General features: G+C 35.5%; 1 protein-coding gene across 1 annotated transcript in view; it reads right to left on the bottom strand.

The window, feature by feature from the left end:
- Nucleotides 1-874: 874 nt before the first annotated feature.
- The window catches only part of NYAP2 (neuronal tyrosine-phosphorylated phosphoinositide-3-kinase adaptor 2), a 214,668-nt gene continuing 193,763 nt past the window's right edge, over nt 875-21,779 (bottom strand). The window contains exon 8 of the mRNA XM_077151801.1: nt 875-1,338. Within this exon, the coding sequence (XP_077007916.1) occupies nt 1,111-1,338 (228 nt within the window). The 3' untranslated portion in view covers nt 875-1,110. The remainder of the gene's footprint in view (nt 1,339-21,779) is intronic.

Below are 21,779 nucleotides of genomic sequence, written 5' to 3'. Positions count from 1 at the left end.
AATGGGTGTGATGATTATGCACAGAAATTATGACCCAAAAATATGGTGATAACTAGTTTGAAAAGAATTGACAAGAAATATTTTTTTTCCATGAAAGGACCTAAATTTTGAGAAAGATTTGCATTCAGTGTACTAAAATATGTAAACTCATCTGCATGAATGTTTGTTTCTCATTTACTGGGGGAAGCAAACAACACATGTAAAAAGTTTCTTAAAAAATAGTGATTGCAGTGGCAACAATGCCACACTCGGTCCAATCTCTCAAAAGCGGTCGAGCTCCTTAGCTTCTGATTCCTTGTTCCTCCCTTTGTCACAGTGCTCCCGGGTCTGATCCAATCAGCTCAATGATGCAAGGACACATGTCCCAAATGTCATTTCTGAAGGACATGTATTCTGCTGGGTTGCCCAAATATATCCTTATAACTTTCTCTGGAGTCTGATTAACCATTGCTTTGCAGAAACAAAAGGAAATTCTTATAAAGCCAATATAGCAAAAATATTGTTGTCAATGTAACACAACATTCAAATGAAGAATCACATTTGTATTCATTTCCTGTCAAACATAAAACCTGAAAAGCAATAGATATTCTGAATGAATATGATATTCAACTTCTACGTTACTAGCACCAGAGTAATTCATATAAGATATGGTTGAACATGATTGATAGCTGTGAGCTCTTATACAGAAGCCAAATGTGGGCAGGAAAAAGCATTTTAAATGCAAAAAAAAAAAAAGAAAAGCAATAAAAGGCATCAGGGGATTACATATAAAAAAGATAACAAACCAAGTAATACCGAAATTATATTGTATAGTAAAACTCTTGATATTTCTGTAATTTATATATGTATAATATGTATTATTTCAGATGCCACCTATAAACTAGTAAAATATTTACACTTTAATATCTTCTGGATTCAAAATAATCCGGGATGAATAAGTGTGCCTTAATTGCAAGGAAATATACATTTATCTTGCACTTGCCACAAGTAGGCACATGTTCGCATGGGTTTTCCAGGGCAGCACAGGCATTCCACTCCAACGAGAAGATACAGAGGGCGTGACAGAGGCAATTCTGTGGCCTTGGGGAGCGAACACCGTCCTTAACAGAGTCATATGGCAGTATCCCAGAACACTGTTTGCTGTTTAGAATAGGGCGGAGGGCTGTACTTCTTTGCACCTGCGTTCTTCTTCCAGCTGGGTAGGATTGGCATGCTATCCTGTTTGCAAAGGCCCTTTTCCGTTTTCTGTCTAGCCTTTATTTCCTTGCACAGGCAACGCTTTTTCTCAATCATCTCAAGCATTGTATGGTCTCCATGAAACCACTGCATGCATGCCACCTAGCAAAAAAGAAATAGTGAATAACAGAAGAAAAAAAAATAGAAGAAAAGCAGATTTTCTGTGCTATACTAGCAGTTGTTTCAGGAATGTCACCTATTCCTATACCTCCTTAGAAGCTTCTTAAAATGAATTAAGAAATATAACAACTCTAGCAAAGCAAAAATTAAAGCGCAGAAACCTTAAATAAATTTACCTTAAATTAATAAACATTGTGATACTATTTCACAATCATTTGGGCATGAGTAATTTTCCAATATGTTCTAGAAACCCATGATGTGGAAATAAATCTTTTTTATCTTTTAAAGCAATTTGCTACATACCTACCTTTTATTACTTTTCTTTTTTTTTTTTTGTCATGGAGGTCTCATTACATCTAAGTACAGTTATTGGGGCTACTTTTCATATATTCTGAGTGTGAAATGTTTTAATGATTTCTAACATTTTCATTCTTGAAATAAGTTTCTAACACCTGGGTTTTGTTTATAAATCACATGTAGTATAATTATGACATTCAATCATTGTTTCTATCCAAATGACTTTGTCTACACAGTATCTTTGAATTTAAAATGCTTAGACAAATCCTCTGCGAATAAGGATTTGTTTTAGCATTTACACTTTGCTACATTTCTTGATACTTCAGAAAATATCTAAGTTGGAATCACTGACCTCTGCAATCACACTGGCATAGATGCAGATTAATTCCAGAACTTTAGAGAAGCTGATTCATCAATTGGGTTACCAGGAGAGGATCCAATGCTTACATGTACTGATACACATATATATATAGCTGGGCAAGTAAACAGTGTCCCAAGGCCTATGTGGTGCTATGTCCACCAGTAACTGTTATTTAGAACAGAGCCCAGGAGCTGAAACTGTGCAAAAGGGCAGCAAAAGATTGGGCTGGGGGCCCAGGATAGGGAGCCTCCCACTTAATTGTTTAAGCAAATCTTCTCTATGGCCTGCAGGGTTAAAGTAATTCACTTGGACTCTGAATTTGGTATAACAAGTTGCAGGTAATCAGAGCCAACACTTGTACATTGCTCACTCTGTCAGATCCTGTTCTAAATTATTTGCTTATTTAATTCATTTATTCCTTACAACAACCCACTGAAGTAAATTCTCTTCGCTAACCCCATAAAGATGAATAAAATGAAATGGAAATATTTGCTAATTTGCCCAAGATCACCGATCCAACAAAGGCAAGACTTTTTGAACTCAACAGTCCACCTCCAGCCCCTGAGTCTTGAACGACCCATCATACTGTTTCTTTGTATATCCAGAACTGGAAAGGACAGGGGACGTATAGCAGGACAACAGCCACAGCTTATAGGTGAGGAAGCTAAGACTTCCAGAGATTGAATCACACCCGTATCAGGCAGCCAGGTCTTGGTGTGAACAGGGCAAAATGGAGATCTCACAATTTCCTAATCCTTTCGGGAGCATGCAGAATGTAGAGCTAAAAGGCATGGATCCAAACTCTGGATGTGTCAAATTCCCACTGGTCACTCGGTTTCTTTTTTTTTTTTTATTTTAATAACTTTAAGGAATTGGCATGAGGATGAAATGGGATAATGATGGTGGAGTCATTTTAAAGATAATAAAGCACTGCCCAAAGTATTTTAGTATCTACAAATGCCTAGAAAATTTTGCATATCTATTCCTTGCCAGATATCTGCTAAGAGCTCTATATATGTAAAATAAATTCTCAACAGACACCCTTTAAAAATAGGATTTATCTACATGCTTCAAATCAGAATACTGAAGCTCAGAAGTTTAAAGAACTGGATCAATGTTTCGAATAATAAGTGACATATCCAGGATTCAAACTCACATCTTTCTGACTCCAAAGTTGAAATTCTTACTACTACTCCATGCTCCATCTCTTGAATATCATTTAGAAATTAGAATAGTAGTTATTGTTATATGTACTGCCATTTCCACATGATACTTAGAAATAATATTATATATATAACTTTATCAGAATAAATTAAAAGTGTTTATAAAATAATTAAATCAAAATCAATGTCCTGGAGTTGGATTACAGAAGACGATCCTCCTAGTTAAACATATTTTATGCACCTAAGATGTTTTAAAGTTCCTTGAAAAGATGGGCTGTGTTTTACACATCTTGTGTCCTCTGGCCCCTGGTAAAGGGCCTTGGCCATGTGTCTTCATCTTTTAAATGTAACTCTAGGTATTTAATGAGGGCATCTTACCAACAGGTTTGTGTCCCAACAAGAGATTGCCAGGTTAGCTCTGAAATTTTTCCTGAGTCATATTTTACAAGCAGATAATCTAAGCAATAAAAATACAGTAACTGTAGTTTGGTGGTAATACAAGCAAAATTTATTGAGTGGCTATTAATGATTATCAGTGGAATTTATGACGCAGGATTCCCAGACAGAAGGCCCCAAATCTCATCCATCTCAGTAGTTCCAACATGTATAATAGTATATCTGGAAAGTGATATGTTCTTAATAAATGTTTCATGAATTAAATCGAAGCTGCCAACACTGAACTGAACAGTTTTTGTTGCGTCTCAGAAAACTCTCTAGATAATTTTCTTTTTAGTAAATCTCACTGGGTTCCACACATTTCAATATAATTGCAAAAGCTCCAACTGCCTTTAAGTTAAGATATTTCTTAGATGACTTGTACATTTTAATTTTATTAACTTGGCCATGCAAACATTAAATCATTTATTATTAACTCTTTTTAATATATTCTTAGGGTGTGAGTTAGTATGTGTGATTACAAAGTAATGACTTTCCTGAAATTCTTTGACAACAGTATCACCAGTATGTTTCATAGGTGACATTGCATTTCATAAATGTATGGAAAGCATTGTATTATCTAGCATAGATGTGTTTTCTGTCAATTCGTAGCTTAAGCTATACAGGAATGTCAATTTATTACAAATAGTAAATCCTCTAAATAGCTAAAGGATGAAGGAGAAGAATAAGACATTATAAACTATAGCTTTTTAAATTATTTACATTTTTCTTTAATGTTAGAAGTTATATGTCCGTTTGACTGATATGATAGTTTAAATAATAATAGGAGAAAATCAATGTATTTTTTTTTCTGATTGACTTGATAATAGTTGTGTAATATTGAAAAATCATGTACCCTCTCTGAACTTCTGGTATGTTCTTCATATACCATATATACTATATGTATATTACTGCATACTTCATACTTCAGGTGGTTGTAGGAGGCAATGACCAAGTGCATACAGAGAAGCTGGAGAACTTTAAAGCCCCTACATTGTTGATAATCTTATCTTACTGATCCTTCAGGGCATCAGGAATAACATAAATGAGGAGTATTTACTTACTTTAATAATTACCTTCTCTAGGTAATATAATTTAGCACAATCTTAGATTATGAATCTATTTTTCACCAAAGAACCATGAAATGGTAGTCTATACAATAATAAATCTCCCTAAGATTTAGTTTCAATATTCAATTTTCCAAAATATGTAAACCATAGAGAAAAAATATTCTGAATAAGCAGTTGGAGCATTTCAGTTTTAAAAATTATGCCATAATAAAACTGGTACAAGCATACATATCTCTATTGGTTTCATTTTTTGTGCCTCATTAGTTAGTGTGCAAAAAATAATTTATCAAAGATGTTAGGAAATAGAATGTAATGTTAAGCAGACTTCTTGACAGCCTCAGAATTAAGTTCAGCTGTTGGTCTTAAGGTTTGTGAATAAAATTTAATTTTTGAACTAACAGAAGTAACAACAAATAATAACTTTTAGGTAATGTGAAGAAAAATAATCTATCATCCGTATGTCAGTCTTTTTGTTCCAGCTTCTCAGGTCCACAGCCCATTGTCTGAGATATTATCATTGCCAGCATGGGAAAATGCAAGCTTTAATCTGGCTGGAAAGGAAGCTGGAGTTCCAAAAATTCCCTGGGTTTCCTCTTTCTCCTGCAGAAAATTTCTCCAGGATAGCATAGATAGCTGGGGGGTGGGCATCAAGGCAGAGAAGGCCAGCAGGTATTATTGGAGGATGGTAAGCAATGAGGATCACTTCTTACATGTTTATGTGAGCTAGAATCACACAGGTTTGTACTCTTCCTGTCCTGTGAAGCATGAGGTTGGGCATTCAAAATGTTCTTCCTCTTCCATTTAGTTCACCTTGAGAATAATTCCTTATCAATACAATGAGCAGAAAACGTAAATCATGGCTTCTTTACATACATCTTCAAGGCAATGAATGGACTATTCACAGGGGTCAATCAGCTAAAATCCATGGGTCAACTACAGCCTATGAGTTAAGAAAGGTTTTTTACATTTTTAAATAGTTAAAAAAAAAAAAAAAGAAGTATCTCTTGGCACATGAAAATTCTGTGAAATTCAAATGTCAATGAACACAATGATTTGCTTATAGTCTATGGTGGGCTTCATATTACAAAGGTAGAGTCCAGTAGTTGAGACAGAGACCATGGCGCACCCATAATAACTAAAATACTTGCTTTTTGGCCCTTTACAGTAAAAGTTTATTAATCTTTGAACTATCATTAAGCTGAAAAATACATCTAATTGATTAAATAGTTACTAACCATTTTACAGTAGTGGCTATGGTATATAAAAACTCAAATAAATGTTATGCTACACTTGCAAAAGGTGGGAAAATTATGTTTCAATAGATGGATTAAACATGAAAATACACTAAGTGTCTTATCTTCTCCATGTTAAACTGTTACTGGCTCAAACTGGTGTTACCCTTCTTTCCTATATATGCTTTCGACTAAGTAAATGGCCAATTATCCCTTGAAAAAAGTATCTATTAGAACAGTCTGATGTAAGACCAAAGAGATTAATGTCAATATTGGTATTAAAAAAATTAAAGCAAGGGCATTGAGTCACATGGGCTTACAAGGTTTTTCAAGTGAAGTTTGTCCCATTAGGTAAAACAAAACAGAAGCCAGAGACCTAGATTTGAAATCAGTTCTGACAATTAGATAACTGTTTGAGAAGATTGACTGTATATTTTATGACTCCATAAGAGATAAACTAGATAATATGGTTTCTTTAATTATTAATTTGTAATTCTTCATCATTTATGCATAGTGTTGACCCAAACACTCTATTTTATGGGAGAATTATTAGACAAGTTTATACCTGAGGCAAATACTGTAAGTGCAGTGTTTATTTCACATTTCTAAATTTAGTTTTGAAATATAGATATATTTATGAAATAAGAAACAAGACTTAATTTTCAAGTTGCTTTTAACATAACAGCATGGATACACATTAACTCCTATCGTTCTTTTTCTAGATCCAGAGTTATCCCTGGGTGCACACTCTCTGATCAACTACTAGGTACATTATGAAAAACATTATCTATAGGCACCTTAAGTCATATATGCTATTTGGTTTTATGCATTTGTGCTTGCTTACATGTTCAATCATGCAAAATTCACTCACCAAAAAACTACAAAATTATAAATTAATAAGCCTTACAATTCTGTGGCTCTAAAGAAAAACAGTTTCAAGCTAATGCCTGTTGCTTATTCTCTCTTATTGTAATAGGAGGAAATCACCTAGCCCTTCAGTTTTATAATTATGTCCTTTAAGCAAGATTCAGGTCACAGGTCACTTTCAGGGGTTGGAGGTTGTTTTCAACCATGACACTAAGCAGTGACAGTTACAGCTTATCACTTTGGCTCAGATTGAACAATGTATCAATGGTCCCTTAAAGTTCAGTGTGCATTCACCCTCCCTTGGGAATTTGTTAAAATCCAAATTCTGACCCTGTGTCTGAGTGAGGTGGGTCTCGGACAGCTGCAGGTCTGACAAGCTTTCCATGTGATTCTAATGAAAAGTGGTCTGAGCGCTACACTTTGAGAAAGAGCTGACTTTTCCCCTTCCCTGTCCATACATACTGGGTACAACACACAAGTAAGGAGTCAACTGAGGCTTTGGGAAGAGGAGTCAGATGGATTCATCTCTGGGAAAATCATTACAGGTAGAGTCCATCCAACCCATCCCAGCCCCACATCACCCTGACAGCAAAGATGAAGTTCAATGCTACTGACCAGAAGCAGTGAAATAGAATTGTCAAACATTATTCTAACACCTTAATAGGATACTTTATTCCCAATAAGATGCTTGTTCTTATCTAGAACTATACTCTTGATCTTACAGACCGTGATATAAAGACTGTGGGGCATACTTCCAAAAGAACATGTTAAAATAGACTGAATCTAGATAATTTCAATAGAGGTTTATTTTTATGCTATTGATAAGTGTCTATCATAATGAAAGTCTGTTGAGGAAAATTTAAATAATTGGGAAAGAAAGAGAAAAAGGGATGGGTTGGGTGTGATTCACTATGAACACTGTTCTCTTAAACATGGACTGTAAAGTGGCTTCCTAGTGAAGAAGGAAGACAGGCAGGCTGGAAGGATCAGAGTCACTGCCTCTTAGTGCATTTAACTTAAAGCAAAGTTTTCCAATCCCACTGCTCAATTTAGTGTTCATGATTATCATCAACATAATCTGTTTATTAAACAATCCCTTACAACATGGCAGACTAATTATGTTGTTATAGCTGTAGACTTAGCATGTGTTTTTGACAAAGCAGAATGGAGAAGACAAAAAAGAGTTACACAAATAAACAGAAAAGAGAAAATAATTAGTGGGAAAATTGCAGGTTATATAACGTGTGTGTGTGTGTGTGTGTGTGTGTGCGTGTGTGTTATGTGTTGCAGTGTTTGAGAGAGAGAGGCGAATTATGCCAAAATGTAAATAGTAGTTATCTAAGATTGCTACTCTTATTTTCTTATTTTTTGTTTCTCTTCCCCCTAAAATTTCTATAACCATTATGTATTACTTTTATAAAATGAAAAACATCCAGGCAACACTAGAACTTTCTAATTCCTTATATCATTTCACAGCATTTCTTTTTATTCTATTTTAGCATCTTGTATACACATGGGGTGATATCTGAGAGCTTACTACCACCCAGAATTCCACTAGTTAGTAACGAATCCTTCAGTGTTTTAGTATGTTCCAGGCTCTCTGAGTCCTCTTGATTTATTTCCCACCTCTCCAAAACTGGAAGGCAGAACAGTTTCAATAGCAGTCTAACAATACTTGCAATTTCTTTATCCCCTTTTTATTCTGCTACCCGATGTGCTGGTTAATTTTATGTGTCAACTTGGCTAGGTTATCAACTCAATTATACAATTCAATGCTATTCTAAGAACTGCTGCTTTGTAGAAATGGTTAACATCTATAATCAGCTGACTTTAAGGGAAGGAGATCATCCTTAATAATGTGGGTGGGTCTCATTGAATCAATTAAAAGGTCTTAAGAGCGAAACTGAGGTTCCCCCCAGAAAGAAGAAATTCTGCCACAAGACTGCACCATCAGCTCCTTCCTGAGTGTTTCCAGCATGCTTGCCTGCCCTACAGACTTTGGACTTTCCACTCCCCACAATCGCGTAAGCCAGTTGATGTCCTACTTGTTTTGGTTCTCTGGGGAACCATGATTGATATTTCCCACTATGTCAAATCCTAATCCAAAGCAATGTAATATAGCTGCGCCCAGTCACAAGTATTGCTTAGAGAAAAATCATGGAACTTTGCAAATATAATTTCATTAAAAATTTAATGGAGTGCAGTTTACTGTATTTTCAAACCTCATTCTGTAAACCCCACAATGTCCCATACCTTTACTCAACTCCTTAAGCTCCCCACCCCTGCTCCATCCCCTTCAATGACCCTGAGCATTTAGCATTTCTTCCAACTTCATCAATAAGAAACTCATTATGCACATGTTCTTTCACATTTCTACATTCTATATTTTCACTCTTCCTCACCTATTATGTTCTTCCTTAAAGATGCTATAGTTTTATATCTCTTTAGGAATCTTCCTATGCAATACTTCGACTCTCTTATATTCCTTCTTTTGGGTTCCAGTTCCCTCTCTATTGGCTCCATCCCCCTCTACATATGTATTCAAGCCAATCCCATTCCTTTTATGACCCTCATTACGAGGTTATTCCTTCATTGACTGCCACTTATTGATTCATTCATTGGAAAAGTATTAAGTAAATATTGTGTTTCAGGTGCTGTATTAAAACCTAGTCTTTAACTTCAATAAACTCTTAATTTATAGGTGATTAGAATAAGGGCCAAAACAAGAGGTAGAATGTTACTAGGGATTTAATATTATGGTCATGGTTTGAAGAATGGATGGAAGTTTACCACTATACACCTGGGAATGTGGCTTTATTTGGAAATAGTGTCTTTGTAGATGTAATTAAGTCATGATGAGGTCATGCTGGATAATGGTGGATCCTAAATCCAATATATCTGGTGTCTTGTAAGAAGAGGGATATTTGGACACAGACACACAGGGAGAACACCACATGATGGCAAAGGCAGAAATTAGATTGATGCATCTACAAGCTAAGGAACACCAAGCTTTGCCGGCAACCACCAGAAGCTAGGAGATTCTCCCTCAAAGGAAACTATCCTTGCCAACTTTGATTTCAGAATTCAGGCCCCTAGAACTCCGAGCAACAGTCTATTGTTTTAAGTTGCTCACTTTATAGATTTGCTGCAAAACCACCTAGGTGAGGATGGAGGAAGGACAATTCCAGCAGAAGGAAAAGAAGGTTTACATGAAAGGAAAAATAATATTTCAAACATGAACAAGAAAAATTTGTAGTGGGAGTGAGTGATAAGAGAGGAAGCTAGCAATGAGGAAGAGCTTTTTAGATTGCACTAAGAAATTTGAGCTTTGATTTATACAATGTAAGGAGTCATTGATTGATGATCCATTTTGTATTTAAGAGAAATTGTTCTCACTGAAGCAAGAAGGATACAAGGTATTTGGCAGAAAGTGGTGAAGGTTGTGGGGATAGTGAAGGCAGATGTATTCAGTCAGAAGGTTAGATGTCCCAAAACTACATGAGGACTGAAACTAGGGTATTGACGGAGAGAATTAGGAGGAGGAGATGGATTCCAGAAAAGCTCTTAATATTTTCAAACATTTCCCCTGGCTCATCTTCCAGTCATTACCCAAGCCACGGCAATTTGGTTTTCAGAAATAAGCTATGCACATAACCAGCTTCACAACTACGTCCTGCGGCTTCTTGAAACCCTCATTACTTTCTTTGACAATTCTATCTCAATATCCTTATTACAACACTTTTGCCCACCTTTTACATGTGGGTTATCCCAAGGCTTTATCTTCCCATCTTTCTCTTTTTCTATTCTTGCTTAACAAACACTTTGTAATCCTGTTCAAGTCCCTACCCTCAACATTTTATCTATTCTCTAAGATCTCCTTTCTCATCCTCTGTTCCAACTTCCAGATTTGTGTTTTTAGCATCTAACTGATCTATTCAATAGTATGCCCTGCAGATTCTTAAAATGTAGCCTTTCCCAATTCAAGCTCCTTATCCTCTCTGAAATACATTTCTGTTCTCATTTCACTAAAACAACCTAAGTATCCTAAGTTAGAATGTAGTATCATCTTTCATTATTTTTTTACACTAACTCCTACTGAGTAAGAATCCTAAGTTAGAACGTAGTATCATCTTTCATTATTTTTTTACACTAAATCCTACAATCCAGATAGACCAAAAAAAAGCCCTTAATTCCATTTCAAAAATGTTTTTCAAACTCATCATCATCCTGTATATTTCCATTATCATTTTCTTGGTTCAGTTTCAGGACTATTGGGAATGCCTCTAATGTCCCATTTCTAATCCACCATCCACACTGCTGCCCATGTGCTCTCTATGAAGCCCCATATAAGATCAAATTATTCAATATCTCTCCACTATTTACAGAAAAATAGTTGACACTCAGATCCTTCACAATCAGCTTCGTTGTCTTTTCAGGCTCTATTTCCCCCCAACCATTTACTTAATACTTCAGCCATTTGTTATTATTCATAACTCATCCAGTATCACAGGTATAAATTTGCTCTTAAAGTTTAGCTCATGCTGTTTCCTCATTCTGGAAAATTCTTCCTCCCTGCTGCCATGTCTTTCAAGCAAAATCCTACTTATCCTTTTAAAGCCCAGCTAAATGCAGTAAGAATCCTTTCTGAATAAAGTGTCAGTGGCTGAGAGATTTCAAACAGAGTTGAGAGGTTATCCTGGAGGTTATTCTTATGCATTATATAGAAATCCCCTTTTTAGTTTAAGGTGTATTAGAGAGGCTAGAAAGAAATGCCTAAAACTGTGGAACTGTGTTCCAGTAGCCATGTTTCTTGAAGATGAATGTATAATGATCTAGCTTTCTCAATTTGATTATGTGATTATGAAAACCTTGTGTCTGATGCTCTTTTTATCTACAGTATGGACAGATGAGTAAAAAAATATGGATTAAAATAAATAAATAATAGGGGGAACAAATGTTACAGCAAACTGAATAGATTAAAATACTGGTGATCAGTGAAAGGAAGTGGTAAGGGGTATAGAAAAAATAGGAGGAACAAAGGTTAAAATATATTAGGTAGATGGAAATACTAGTGGTCAATGAGAGGGAGGGGTAAAGGATATGATATGTTTGAGTTTTTTCTCTTTTATTTTTATTTCTTTTTCTGGAGTGATGCAAATGTTCTAAAAATTGAACATGGTGAGAATATAGTACTATGTTATGATATTGCGAGCCACTGATTGTACACCATATATGGAATGTTTATTAAGAATGTTTGCGTTGGGACTTCCTGGAAGATGGCGGCTTAGTAAGACACGTGGATCTTAGTTTCTTCTCCAGGACAGCTACTAGGGGAGTAGAAACGATACAGAACAGCGCCCAAAGCCACAACAGAGATAAAAAAGACAGCGTACCCCATCCTGGAACGGCTGGCTGGCTGAGAGAAGCAGCTCGGGTGAGATCGCCGAGGCGCGCGGGCCTCACCGGGCGGGGTGGCAAGCGGCCGGAGTTACTCCCTTCCCCCTTCCCGGGCCGGCTGGGAGAATTGGAGAGGCGGTCCCCTGAAACCAAGGCGGCTGGCGCCCACACCACGCGCAGCCCCCCGGACCAACTGAGAGAATTGGATCGGAAATCCCTAGGCCGCGGAGAACGGTGACGGGTTGGGGAGGCCCCTTCCAAACCCGTGACTCCCCGGGAAAGTGCACTCTCTCCAGCGGGCTGCTGCCGCTGGCGCCCTCCCACCACGCTTGTTGCCCAGGGCCGACTAGGAAATTTGGACGGGCTCTTTCCCGGGCTGCGGCGGCCAGCAACCCTCCCTGCGTTCGGACCCGGGCCGGCTCAAGCCGCTTCGGCTAGCGAACCCCCCGGACTGCGAGAGTTTTCCAAAGTTTAAGGTCCCACAGCACCTTTTACTGGTGGGACCCGCAGACAAACGTGTGCCACGAGCGCCACCTACTGGGCAGGATAAGAAAAACAGAACCCAGAGATTTCACAGAAAAATCTTCCAAACTTTTGGATCCAATACCCAGGGAAATCTGTCTAAATGCGCAGACGCCAACAGAAGATAACGGATCACGCTCAAATAATTGAAAATATGGCCCAGTCAAAGGAACAAACCAATAGTTCAAATGAGATACAGGAGCTAAGACAACTAATGCTAAATATACGAACAGAAATGGAAAACCTCTTCAAAAACGAAATCGATAAATTGAGGGAGGACATGAAGAAGACGTGGGCTGAACATAAAGAAGAAATAGAAAAACTGAAAAAACAAATCACAGAACTTATGGAAGTGAAGGACAAAGTAGAAAATATAGAAAAAACAATGGATACCTACAATGATAGATTCAAAGAGACAGAAGACAGAATTAGTGATTTGGAGGATGGAACATCTGAATTCCAAAAACAAACAGAAACTATCGGGAAAAGAATGGAAAAATTTGAACAGGGTATCAGGGAACTCAAGGACAATATGAAGCGCACAAATATACGTGTTGTGGGTGTCCCAGAGGGAGAAGAGAAGGGAAAAGGAGGAGAAAAACTAATGGAAGAAATTTTCACTGAAAATTTCCCAACTCTTATGAAAGACCTAAAATTACAGATCCAAGAAGTACAGCGCACCCCAAAGAGATTAGACACAAATAGGTGTTCTCCAAGACACTTACTAGTTAGAATGTCAGAGGTCAAAGAGAAAGAGAGGATCTTGAAAGCAGCAAGAGAAAAACAATCCATCACATACAAGGGAAACCCAATAAGACTATGTGTAGATTTCTCAGCAGAAACCATGGAGGCTAGAAGACAGTGGGATGATATATTTAAATTACTAAAAGAGAAAAACTGCCAACCAAGACTCCTATATCCAGCAAAATTGTCCTTCAAAAATGAGGGAGAAATTAAAACATTCTCAGACAAAAAGTCACTGAGAGAATTTGTGACCAAGAGACCAGCTCTGCAAGGAATACTAAAGGGAGCACTAGAGTCAGAACCAAAAAGACAGAAGAGAGAGGTATGGAGAAGAGTGTAGAAAGAAGGAAAGTCAGATATGATATATATAATAAAAAAGGCAAAATGGCAGAGGAAAATATTATCCAAACAGTAATAACACTAAATGTTAATGGACTGAATTCCCCAATCAAAAGACATAGATTGGCAGAATGGATTAAAAAACAGGATCCTTCTATATGCTGTCTACAGGAAACTCATCTTAGACCCAAAGATAAACATAGGTTGAAAGTGAAAGGTTGGGAAAAGATATTTCATGCAAATAACAACCAGAAAATAGCAGGAGTAGCTATACTAATATCCAACAAGTTAGACTTCAAATGTAAAACAGTTAAAAGAGACAAAGAAGGACACTATATACTAATAAAAGGAACAATTAAACAAGAAGACATAACAATCATAAATATTTATGCACCGAACCAGAATGCCCCAAAATACGTGAGGAATACACTGCAAACACTGAAAAGGGAAATAGACACAAATACCATAATAGTTGGAGACTTCAATTCCCCACTCTCATCAATGGACAGAACATCTAGACAGAGGATCAATAAAGAAATAGAGAATCTGAATATTACTATAAAGGAGCTAGACTTAACAGACATTTATAGGACATTACATCCCACAACAGCAGGATACACCTTTTTCTCAAGTGCTCATGGATCATTCTCAAAGATAGACCATATGCTGGGTCACAAAGCAAGTCTTAACAAATTTAAAAAGATTGAAATCATACACAACACTTTCTCGGATCATAAAGGAATGAAGTTGGAAATCAATAATAGGCGGAATGCCAGAAAATTCACAAATACCTGGAGGCTCAACAACACACTCTTAAACAACGAGTGGGTCAAAGAAGAAATTGCAAGAGAAATTAGTAAATACCTCGAGGCAAATGAAAATGAAAACACAACATATCAAAACTTATGGGATGCAGCAAAGGCAGTGCTAAGAGGGAAATTTATTGCCCTAAATGCCTATATCAGAAAAGAAGAAAAGGCAAAAATGCAGGAATTAACTGTTCAATTGGAAGAACTGGAGAAAGAACAGCAAACTAATCCCAAAGCAAGCAAAAGGAAAGAAATAACAAAGATCAGAGCAGAAATAAATGAAATTGAAAATATGAAAACAGTAGAGAAAATCAATAAGACCAGAAGTTGGTTCTATGAGAAAATCAATAAGATTGATGGGCCCCTATCAAGATTGACAAAAAGAAGAAGAGAGAGGATGCAAATAAATAAGATCAGAAATGGAAGAGGAGGCATAACTACTGACCTCACAGAAATAAAGGAGGTAATAACAGGATACTATGAACAACTTTACGCTAATAAATACAACAATTTAGATGAAATGGACGGGTTCCTGGAAAGACATGAACAACCAACTTTGACTCAAGAAGACATAGATGACCTCAACAAACCAATCACAAGTAAAGAAATTGAATTAGTCATTCAAAAGCTTCCTAAAAAGAAAAGTCCAGGACCAGATGGCTTCACATGTGAATTCTACCAAACGTTCCAGAAAGAATTAGTACCAATTCTCCTCAAACTCTTCAAAAAAATCGAAGTGGAGGGAAAACTGCCTAATTCATTCTATGAAGCCAACATCACCCTCATACCAAAACCAGGCAAAGATATTACAAAAAAAGAAAACTATAGACCAATATCTCTAATGAATACAGATGCAAAAATCCTCAATAAAATTCTAGCAAATCGTATCCAACAACACATTAAAAGAATTATACATCATGACCAAGTAGGATTCATCCCAGGTATGCAAGGATGGTTCAACATAAGAAAATCAATTAATGTAATACACCATATCAACAAATCAAAGCAGAAAATCACATGATCATCTCAATTGATGCAGAGAAGGCATTTGACAAGATTCAACATCCTTTCCTGTTGAAAACACTTCAAAAGATAGGAATACAAGGGAACTTCCTTAAAATGATAGAGGGAATATATGAAAAACCCACAGCTAATATCATCCTCAATGGGGAAAAATTGAAAACTTTCCCCCTAAGATCAGGAACAAGACAAGGATGTCCACTATCACCACTATTATTCAACATTGTGTTGGAGGTTCTAGCCAGAGCAATTAGACAAGAAAAAGAAATACAAGGCATCAAAATTGGAAAGGAAGAAGTAAAACTATCACTGTTTGCAGATGATATGATACTATACGTCGAAAACCCAGAAAAATCCACAACAAAACTACTAGAGCTAATAAATGAGTACAGCAAAGTAGCAGGTTACAAGATCAACATTCAAAAATCTGTAGCATTTCTATACACTAGTAATGAACAAGCTGAGGGGGAAATCAAGAAACGAATCCCATTTACAATTGCAACTAAAAGAATAAAATACCTAGGAATAAATTTAACTAAAGAGACAAAAAACCTATATAAAGAAAACTACAAAAAACTGCTAAAAGAAATCACAGAAGACCTAAATAGATGGAAGGGCATACCGTGTTCATGGATTGGAAGACTAAATATAGTTAAGATGTCAATCCTACCTAAATTGATTTACAGATTCAATGCAATACCAATCAAAATCCCAACAACTTATTTTTCAGAAATAGAAAAACCAATAAGCAAATTTATCTGGAAGGGCAGGGTGCCCCGAATTGCTAAAAACATCTTGAGGAAAAAAAACGAAGCTGGAGGTCTTGCGCTGCCTGACTTTAAGGCATATTATGAAGCCACAGTGGTCAAAACAGCATGGTATTGGCATAAAGATAGATATATCGACCAATGGAATCGAATAGAGTGCTCAGATATAGACCCTCTCATCTATGGACATTTGATCTTTGATAAGGCAGTCAAGCCAACTCACCTGGGACAGAGCAGTCTCTTCAATAAATGGTGCCTAGAGAACTGGATATCCATATGCAAAAGAATGAAAGAAGACCCATCTCTCACACCCTATACAAAAGTTAACTCAAAATGGATCAAAGATCTAAACATTAGGTCTAAGACCATAAAACAGTTAGAGGAAAATGTTGGGAGATATCTTATGGATCTTACAACTGGAGGCAGTTTTATGGACCTTAAACCTAAAGCAAGAGCACTGAAGAAGGAAATAAATAAATGGGAACTCCTCAAAATTAAACACTTTTGTGCATCAAAGAACTTCATCAAGAAAGTAGAAAGACAGCCTTCACAATGGGAGACAATATTTGGAAATGACATATCAGATAAAGGTCTAGTATCCAGAATTTATAAAGAGATTGTTCATCTCAACAACAAAAAGACAGCCAACCCAATTACAAAATGGGAAAAAGACTTGAACAGACACCTATCAGAAGAGGAAATACAAATGGCCAAAAGGCACATGAAGAGATGCTCAATGTCCCTGGCCATTAGAGAAATGCAAATCAAAACCACAATGAGATATCATCTCACACTCACCAGAATGGCCATTATCAACAAAACAGAAAATGACAAGTGCTGGAGAGGATGCGGAGAAAGAGGCACACTTATCCACTGTTGGTGGGAATGTCAAATGGTGCAACCACTGTGGAAGGCCGTTTGGCGGTTCCTCAAAAAGCTGAATATAGAATTGCCATACGACCCAGCAATACCATTGCTGGGAATCTACTCAAAGGACTTAAGGGCAAAGACACAGCGTTTATAGCAGCGTTTATAGCAGCGTTACTCACAATTGCAAAGAGATGGAAACAGCCGAAATCTCCATCAACAGAAGAGTGGCTAAACAAACTGTGGTATATACATACGATGGAATACTATGCAGCTTTAAGACAGGATAAACTTATGAAGCATGTAATAACATGGATGGACCTAGAGAACATTATGCTGAGTGAGTCTAGCCAAAAACTAAAGGACAAATACTGTATGGTCCCACTGATGTGAACAGACATTCGAGAATAAATTTGGAATATGTCCTTGATAACAGAGTCCAGCAGGAGGTAGAAACAGGGTAAGATAATGGCCAATTGGAGTTGAAGGGATACAGATGGTGTAACAGGACTAGATACAAAAACTCAAAAATGGACAGCACAATAATACCTAATTGTAAAGTAATCATGTTAAAACACTGAATGAAGCTGCATCTGAGCTATAGGTTTTTGTTTTGTTTTGTTTTGTTTTGTTTTGTTTTGATTTTACTATTATTACTTTTATTTTTTTCTCTTTATTAACATTCTATATCTTTTTCGGTTATGTTGCTAGTTCTTCTAAACCAATGCAAATGTACTAAGAAATGATGATCATGCATCTATGTGATGATGTTAAGAATTAATGATTGCATATGTAGAATGGTATGATCTCTAAATGTTGGGTTAATTTCTTTTTTTCCGTTAATTAAAAAAAAAAAAAAGAGAGAAGGGGTAATTGGAGCTGAAGGGATACAGACTGTACAACGGGACTGGATATAAAAACTCAGAAATGGACAGCACAATACTACCCAATTGTAATGCAATTATGTTAAAACACTGAATGAAGCTGCATGTGAGGTATAGGTTTTTTGTTTTTTTTTGTTTTGTTTTGTTTTGTTTTCTTTCTATTATAGTTTTAATTCTTATTCTGTTGTCTTTTTATTTCTTTTTCTAAATCGATGCAAATGTACTAAGAAATGATGAATATACAACTATGTGATGTTATTAAGAATTACTGATTGTACATGTAGATTGGAATGATTTCTAATTGTTTTGTTAATTCTTTTTTTAATTAATAAAAAAAAAGAATGTTTGCGTTGTATGTTGTTTCTCAATAAAAATATTTTTAAAACGATTACTAGATACCACCTCACACCTATAAGAATGGCTGTTATTAAACAAAGAAGATGCAATAAATGTTGGAGAGGAAAAAAACTCTCTGAGGTCTTCTATGAACTCTGATAGCCAATTTTGCACATTTCTAGCAAAACATTTATTCCTGTATTCATTACTTCCTGTGGGCAGCTATCTCTTACACCATGCTATGAACATTGCATTATTATGAGTTTTACACAAGATTCTGAAGTTCTGTAGAGCAGAGATACTATTCTTCTAATATTTTGCGTTCTTAGAATCTTAAGGCAATATTTCAAAGAAGTCCCACAATGTTCAGTGAATGTTTCATTGAAATAAATTTTTACCATTAGTTTGAGAAATAATTTTTACATTTTTCTGATAATAAAAGTATATATGCCTAGTTTTAAAATTACGGATAATAAAAATATCATAAGTAAAAATAATCTGTAATACTACTATACTGAATTTTTAGTTTATTTCCACATATAAATAAAATCTTTGTAAGAAACTTGTGATTTGTGTACGATACATAAAATTTTACATCCTTGTATTTTTTCATTATTATATCAATACACTCTAATACCTTTTCATAACATGATAATGAAAATTCTTCATTTTGAATATTTTCATTTATTTAGCCTTTTTATAATTTTGACATTTGTTGGTTTTTATTTTTTTAAATATTATAAATAATGTTGCAATACTTCATGATTATTTCTTCCGGAAAGCCATTCAAATAGTAATACCCGAGTCAAAGGGTGAGAACATTTCAAGACTTTTAATGCCAATAGAACTGATTTGACTTTCAGAATGGTTAAGCCATTTCCCATTCTCATAAGTAGTGTGAAAGATTACTGTACCTCATCTTCATTAGTACTGGGTTGTGTTATCAAAACAAGCAATCAAGCAAGCAAACAAAACCTTTATAAATTTTATGTGTTTGAAAACTCCTTGACTTCAACATTTCTTTTTCTTGTCTGCTGTATGGCAGAGGTCACAATGCATTCCTTTTCCAAGTGAGTATCCCCATATTGTTGAATTTTTGTTTTGTTTTAGTTTTTTGGTTTTTTGTTTGTTTGCTTGTTTGGGAAGTGCATGGCCCAGGAATCGAACCCAAGTCCACACATGGCAGGCAAGAATTCTATCAATGAAGTACCAACATTTACTTTTCTTACTTGTAATTTGAAAGGGAGTAACTATTTATAAATATTTAATAATGGAATAGTTGGTTGATTAATTTATTCCTTTTTTTCTAATGAGATTGCAGTGTTTTACTTACTAATTTATAACTGTTTTTTCCCATCAATTTGGGATATTTATATTTAGATTATCATAATAATTTCCAATGTTTGACACTTTATTAAGCATTTAGTCTCACATGTTATTTTCAGACAGATGTTTCTAATTTTTATATAGTCCCAACGGTTTATCTTTTTATACTTTATATTTCCTGCCTTTTCCTTAACCTCTAAACAAAATCCTTTATTTTTTTCAAGTTTTAATGCTTTATTGGACACTTTAATCCATCTTTTATTAATTTATTTATACTCTTCCTTATCACTAAAAGTACTTCACTTAGGAAGGGAAAATACATTTATTAAGAACAATGAGACAAAAGCAAAACAATGGAAGGATGAATGTTATTTTCTAATTAATTCTTCATGAGGTAAGAATTTCCTTTATTTATTTCAAAATATGTAATCAATTGTCCAAGCACATATTTAATCCATTGTAATGCTTCAGTCATATTTCAAATTCTAAGTGTAATTTATACTATAATGTCATTCAGGAGCCTTTTGCTACTCTGAAGCATTCAATCATGAGAACCTGCATATCATTTCTACCTTAAAGAAAGTAGATCCAAGTTACAATAGCTTTGCTTCCCCTCTTCAAACCATTTCTGCTATAGTCATTGTCTTTCTTGACTCATAAACCCATCTGGGAAACACATCTATACACCTAATCAGTCTTTTACAAAGATCATGCTGATGCTTTATTTTCCTGCTTCAAATGATTCACATTTTGGATAAGGTAGTTTTTCAGGTGCAAAAAATTTTATCAAAGTCTTTTAAAGTGTTTCACTTAGGAAAATTTATTAAATAACTGTTAAAATGGTCATTATATCTGATTAAAAGCAAATAAATACCTGTTTTTAAGGTTGTTTGGGAGTTGAACATATGGACATGCACACACACATAAACACACATAAATATATATACCAAGCATCTATATATTTAAATCTCTCTCTATATATATGCATTGCACTTATATAAATGTATTACATATGTACATGCATGTATATTTATGCCCATATATATGCATGTCCAAAGGTATGTATCACACATTTAAGATTAAATGATTGAGCCTATCCAACAGATTTCCTAGTTACCATGTTGTTTTAAAAAAATGTATAAAAATTCTACTGAAGGAATATATGCGTGAAGGAAGTCACTCAAGAAAAATGGTGGCCCACAACTAATAAAATCTCATATTTTGCTAAGAAAAAACATTGTTGAATAATTTTATAAAAGTTCCAATCATAACAACAATAAAAACAGCAACCTTAATTTATTGTGCATAAACTATGTTCCAGGTATTTTGAAGGTCACTTAGCATAAGTCATTTCCTTTAAAGACGAATACATTCATCATTATACCATGTTGTTATTTCTTCGATGATAAAGTGAGGCTTGAAGATGCTAAGTAATATATACAACATCACATGCCTAATAAATGCCAGGATTGGAATTGGAATTCACAACTAAGTGTACCAAGACCAAAGTCTGCACTAGATTGTTTCATAGCTAATTATGAGTACAGTGGCCTGCACTGGTTCAAACAACAACAAAACACCATTATGGTCTTTTTCGTTCATATAGCCAATGACAAGGTAAAGAAGATTAGACTAAAGATGGACTAGAGGGTTTATAAACTCTCAAAACTTTAGCAGAGAGATGAAACTTTGGTCTTACTGTTTGCCATATTGTCACCTTCACCATTATCTTCATTTTCATTATTGTCAAGGCCGTGGACACAAAAATGATAGAATTTGCTCACAGTGGCCCAAGCCCTGTGTGAGCCAACCATCTGTTTCAGTTCATTTTAGCCTGACTGTTACCCTGAGATTGCCATTTTCTAGATGATGAAATCAAGTACTGAAGAGGTTAAAGATCAGTGAGCAGTCTCTGGAGATACAGTCCACCTGAGTGTGAAAAGGGATTACCAGCAGAGCAGAACGGGAGAACTTCCTTCCCACCGTT

The sequence above is a fragment of the Tamandua tetradactyla genome, chromosome 3, assembly GCF_023851605.1.
Source record: "Tamandua tetradactyla isolate mTamTet1 chromosome 3, mTamTet1.pri, whole genome shotgun sequence".
Taxonomy (NCBI): domain Eukaryota; kingdom Metazoa; phylum Chordata; class Mammalia; order Pilosa; family Myrmecophagidae; genus Tamandua; species Tamandua tetradactyla.
Note: the sequence above shows the minus strand (reverse complement) of the source record. Positions and strands in the feature narration are given on the sequence as shown.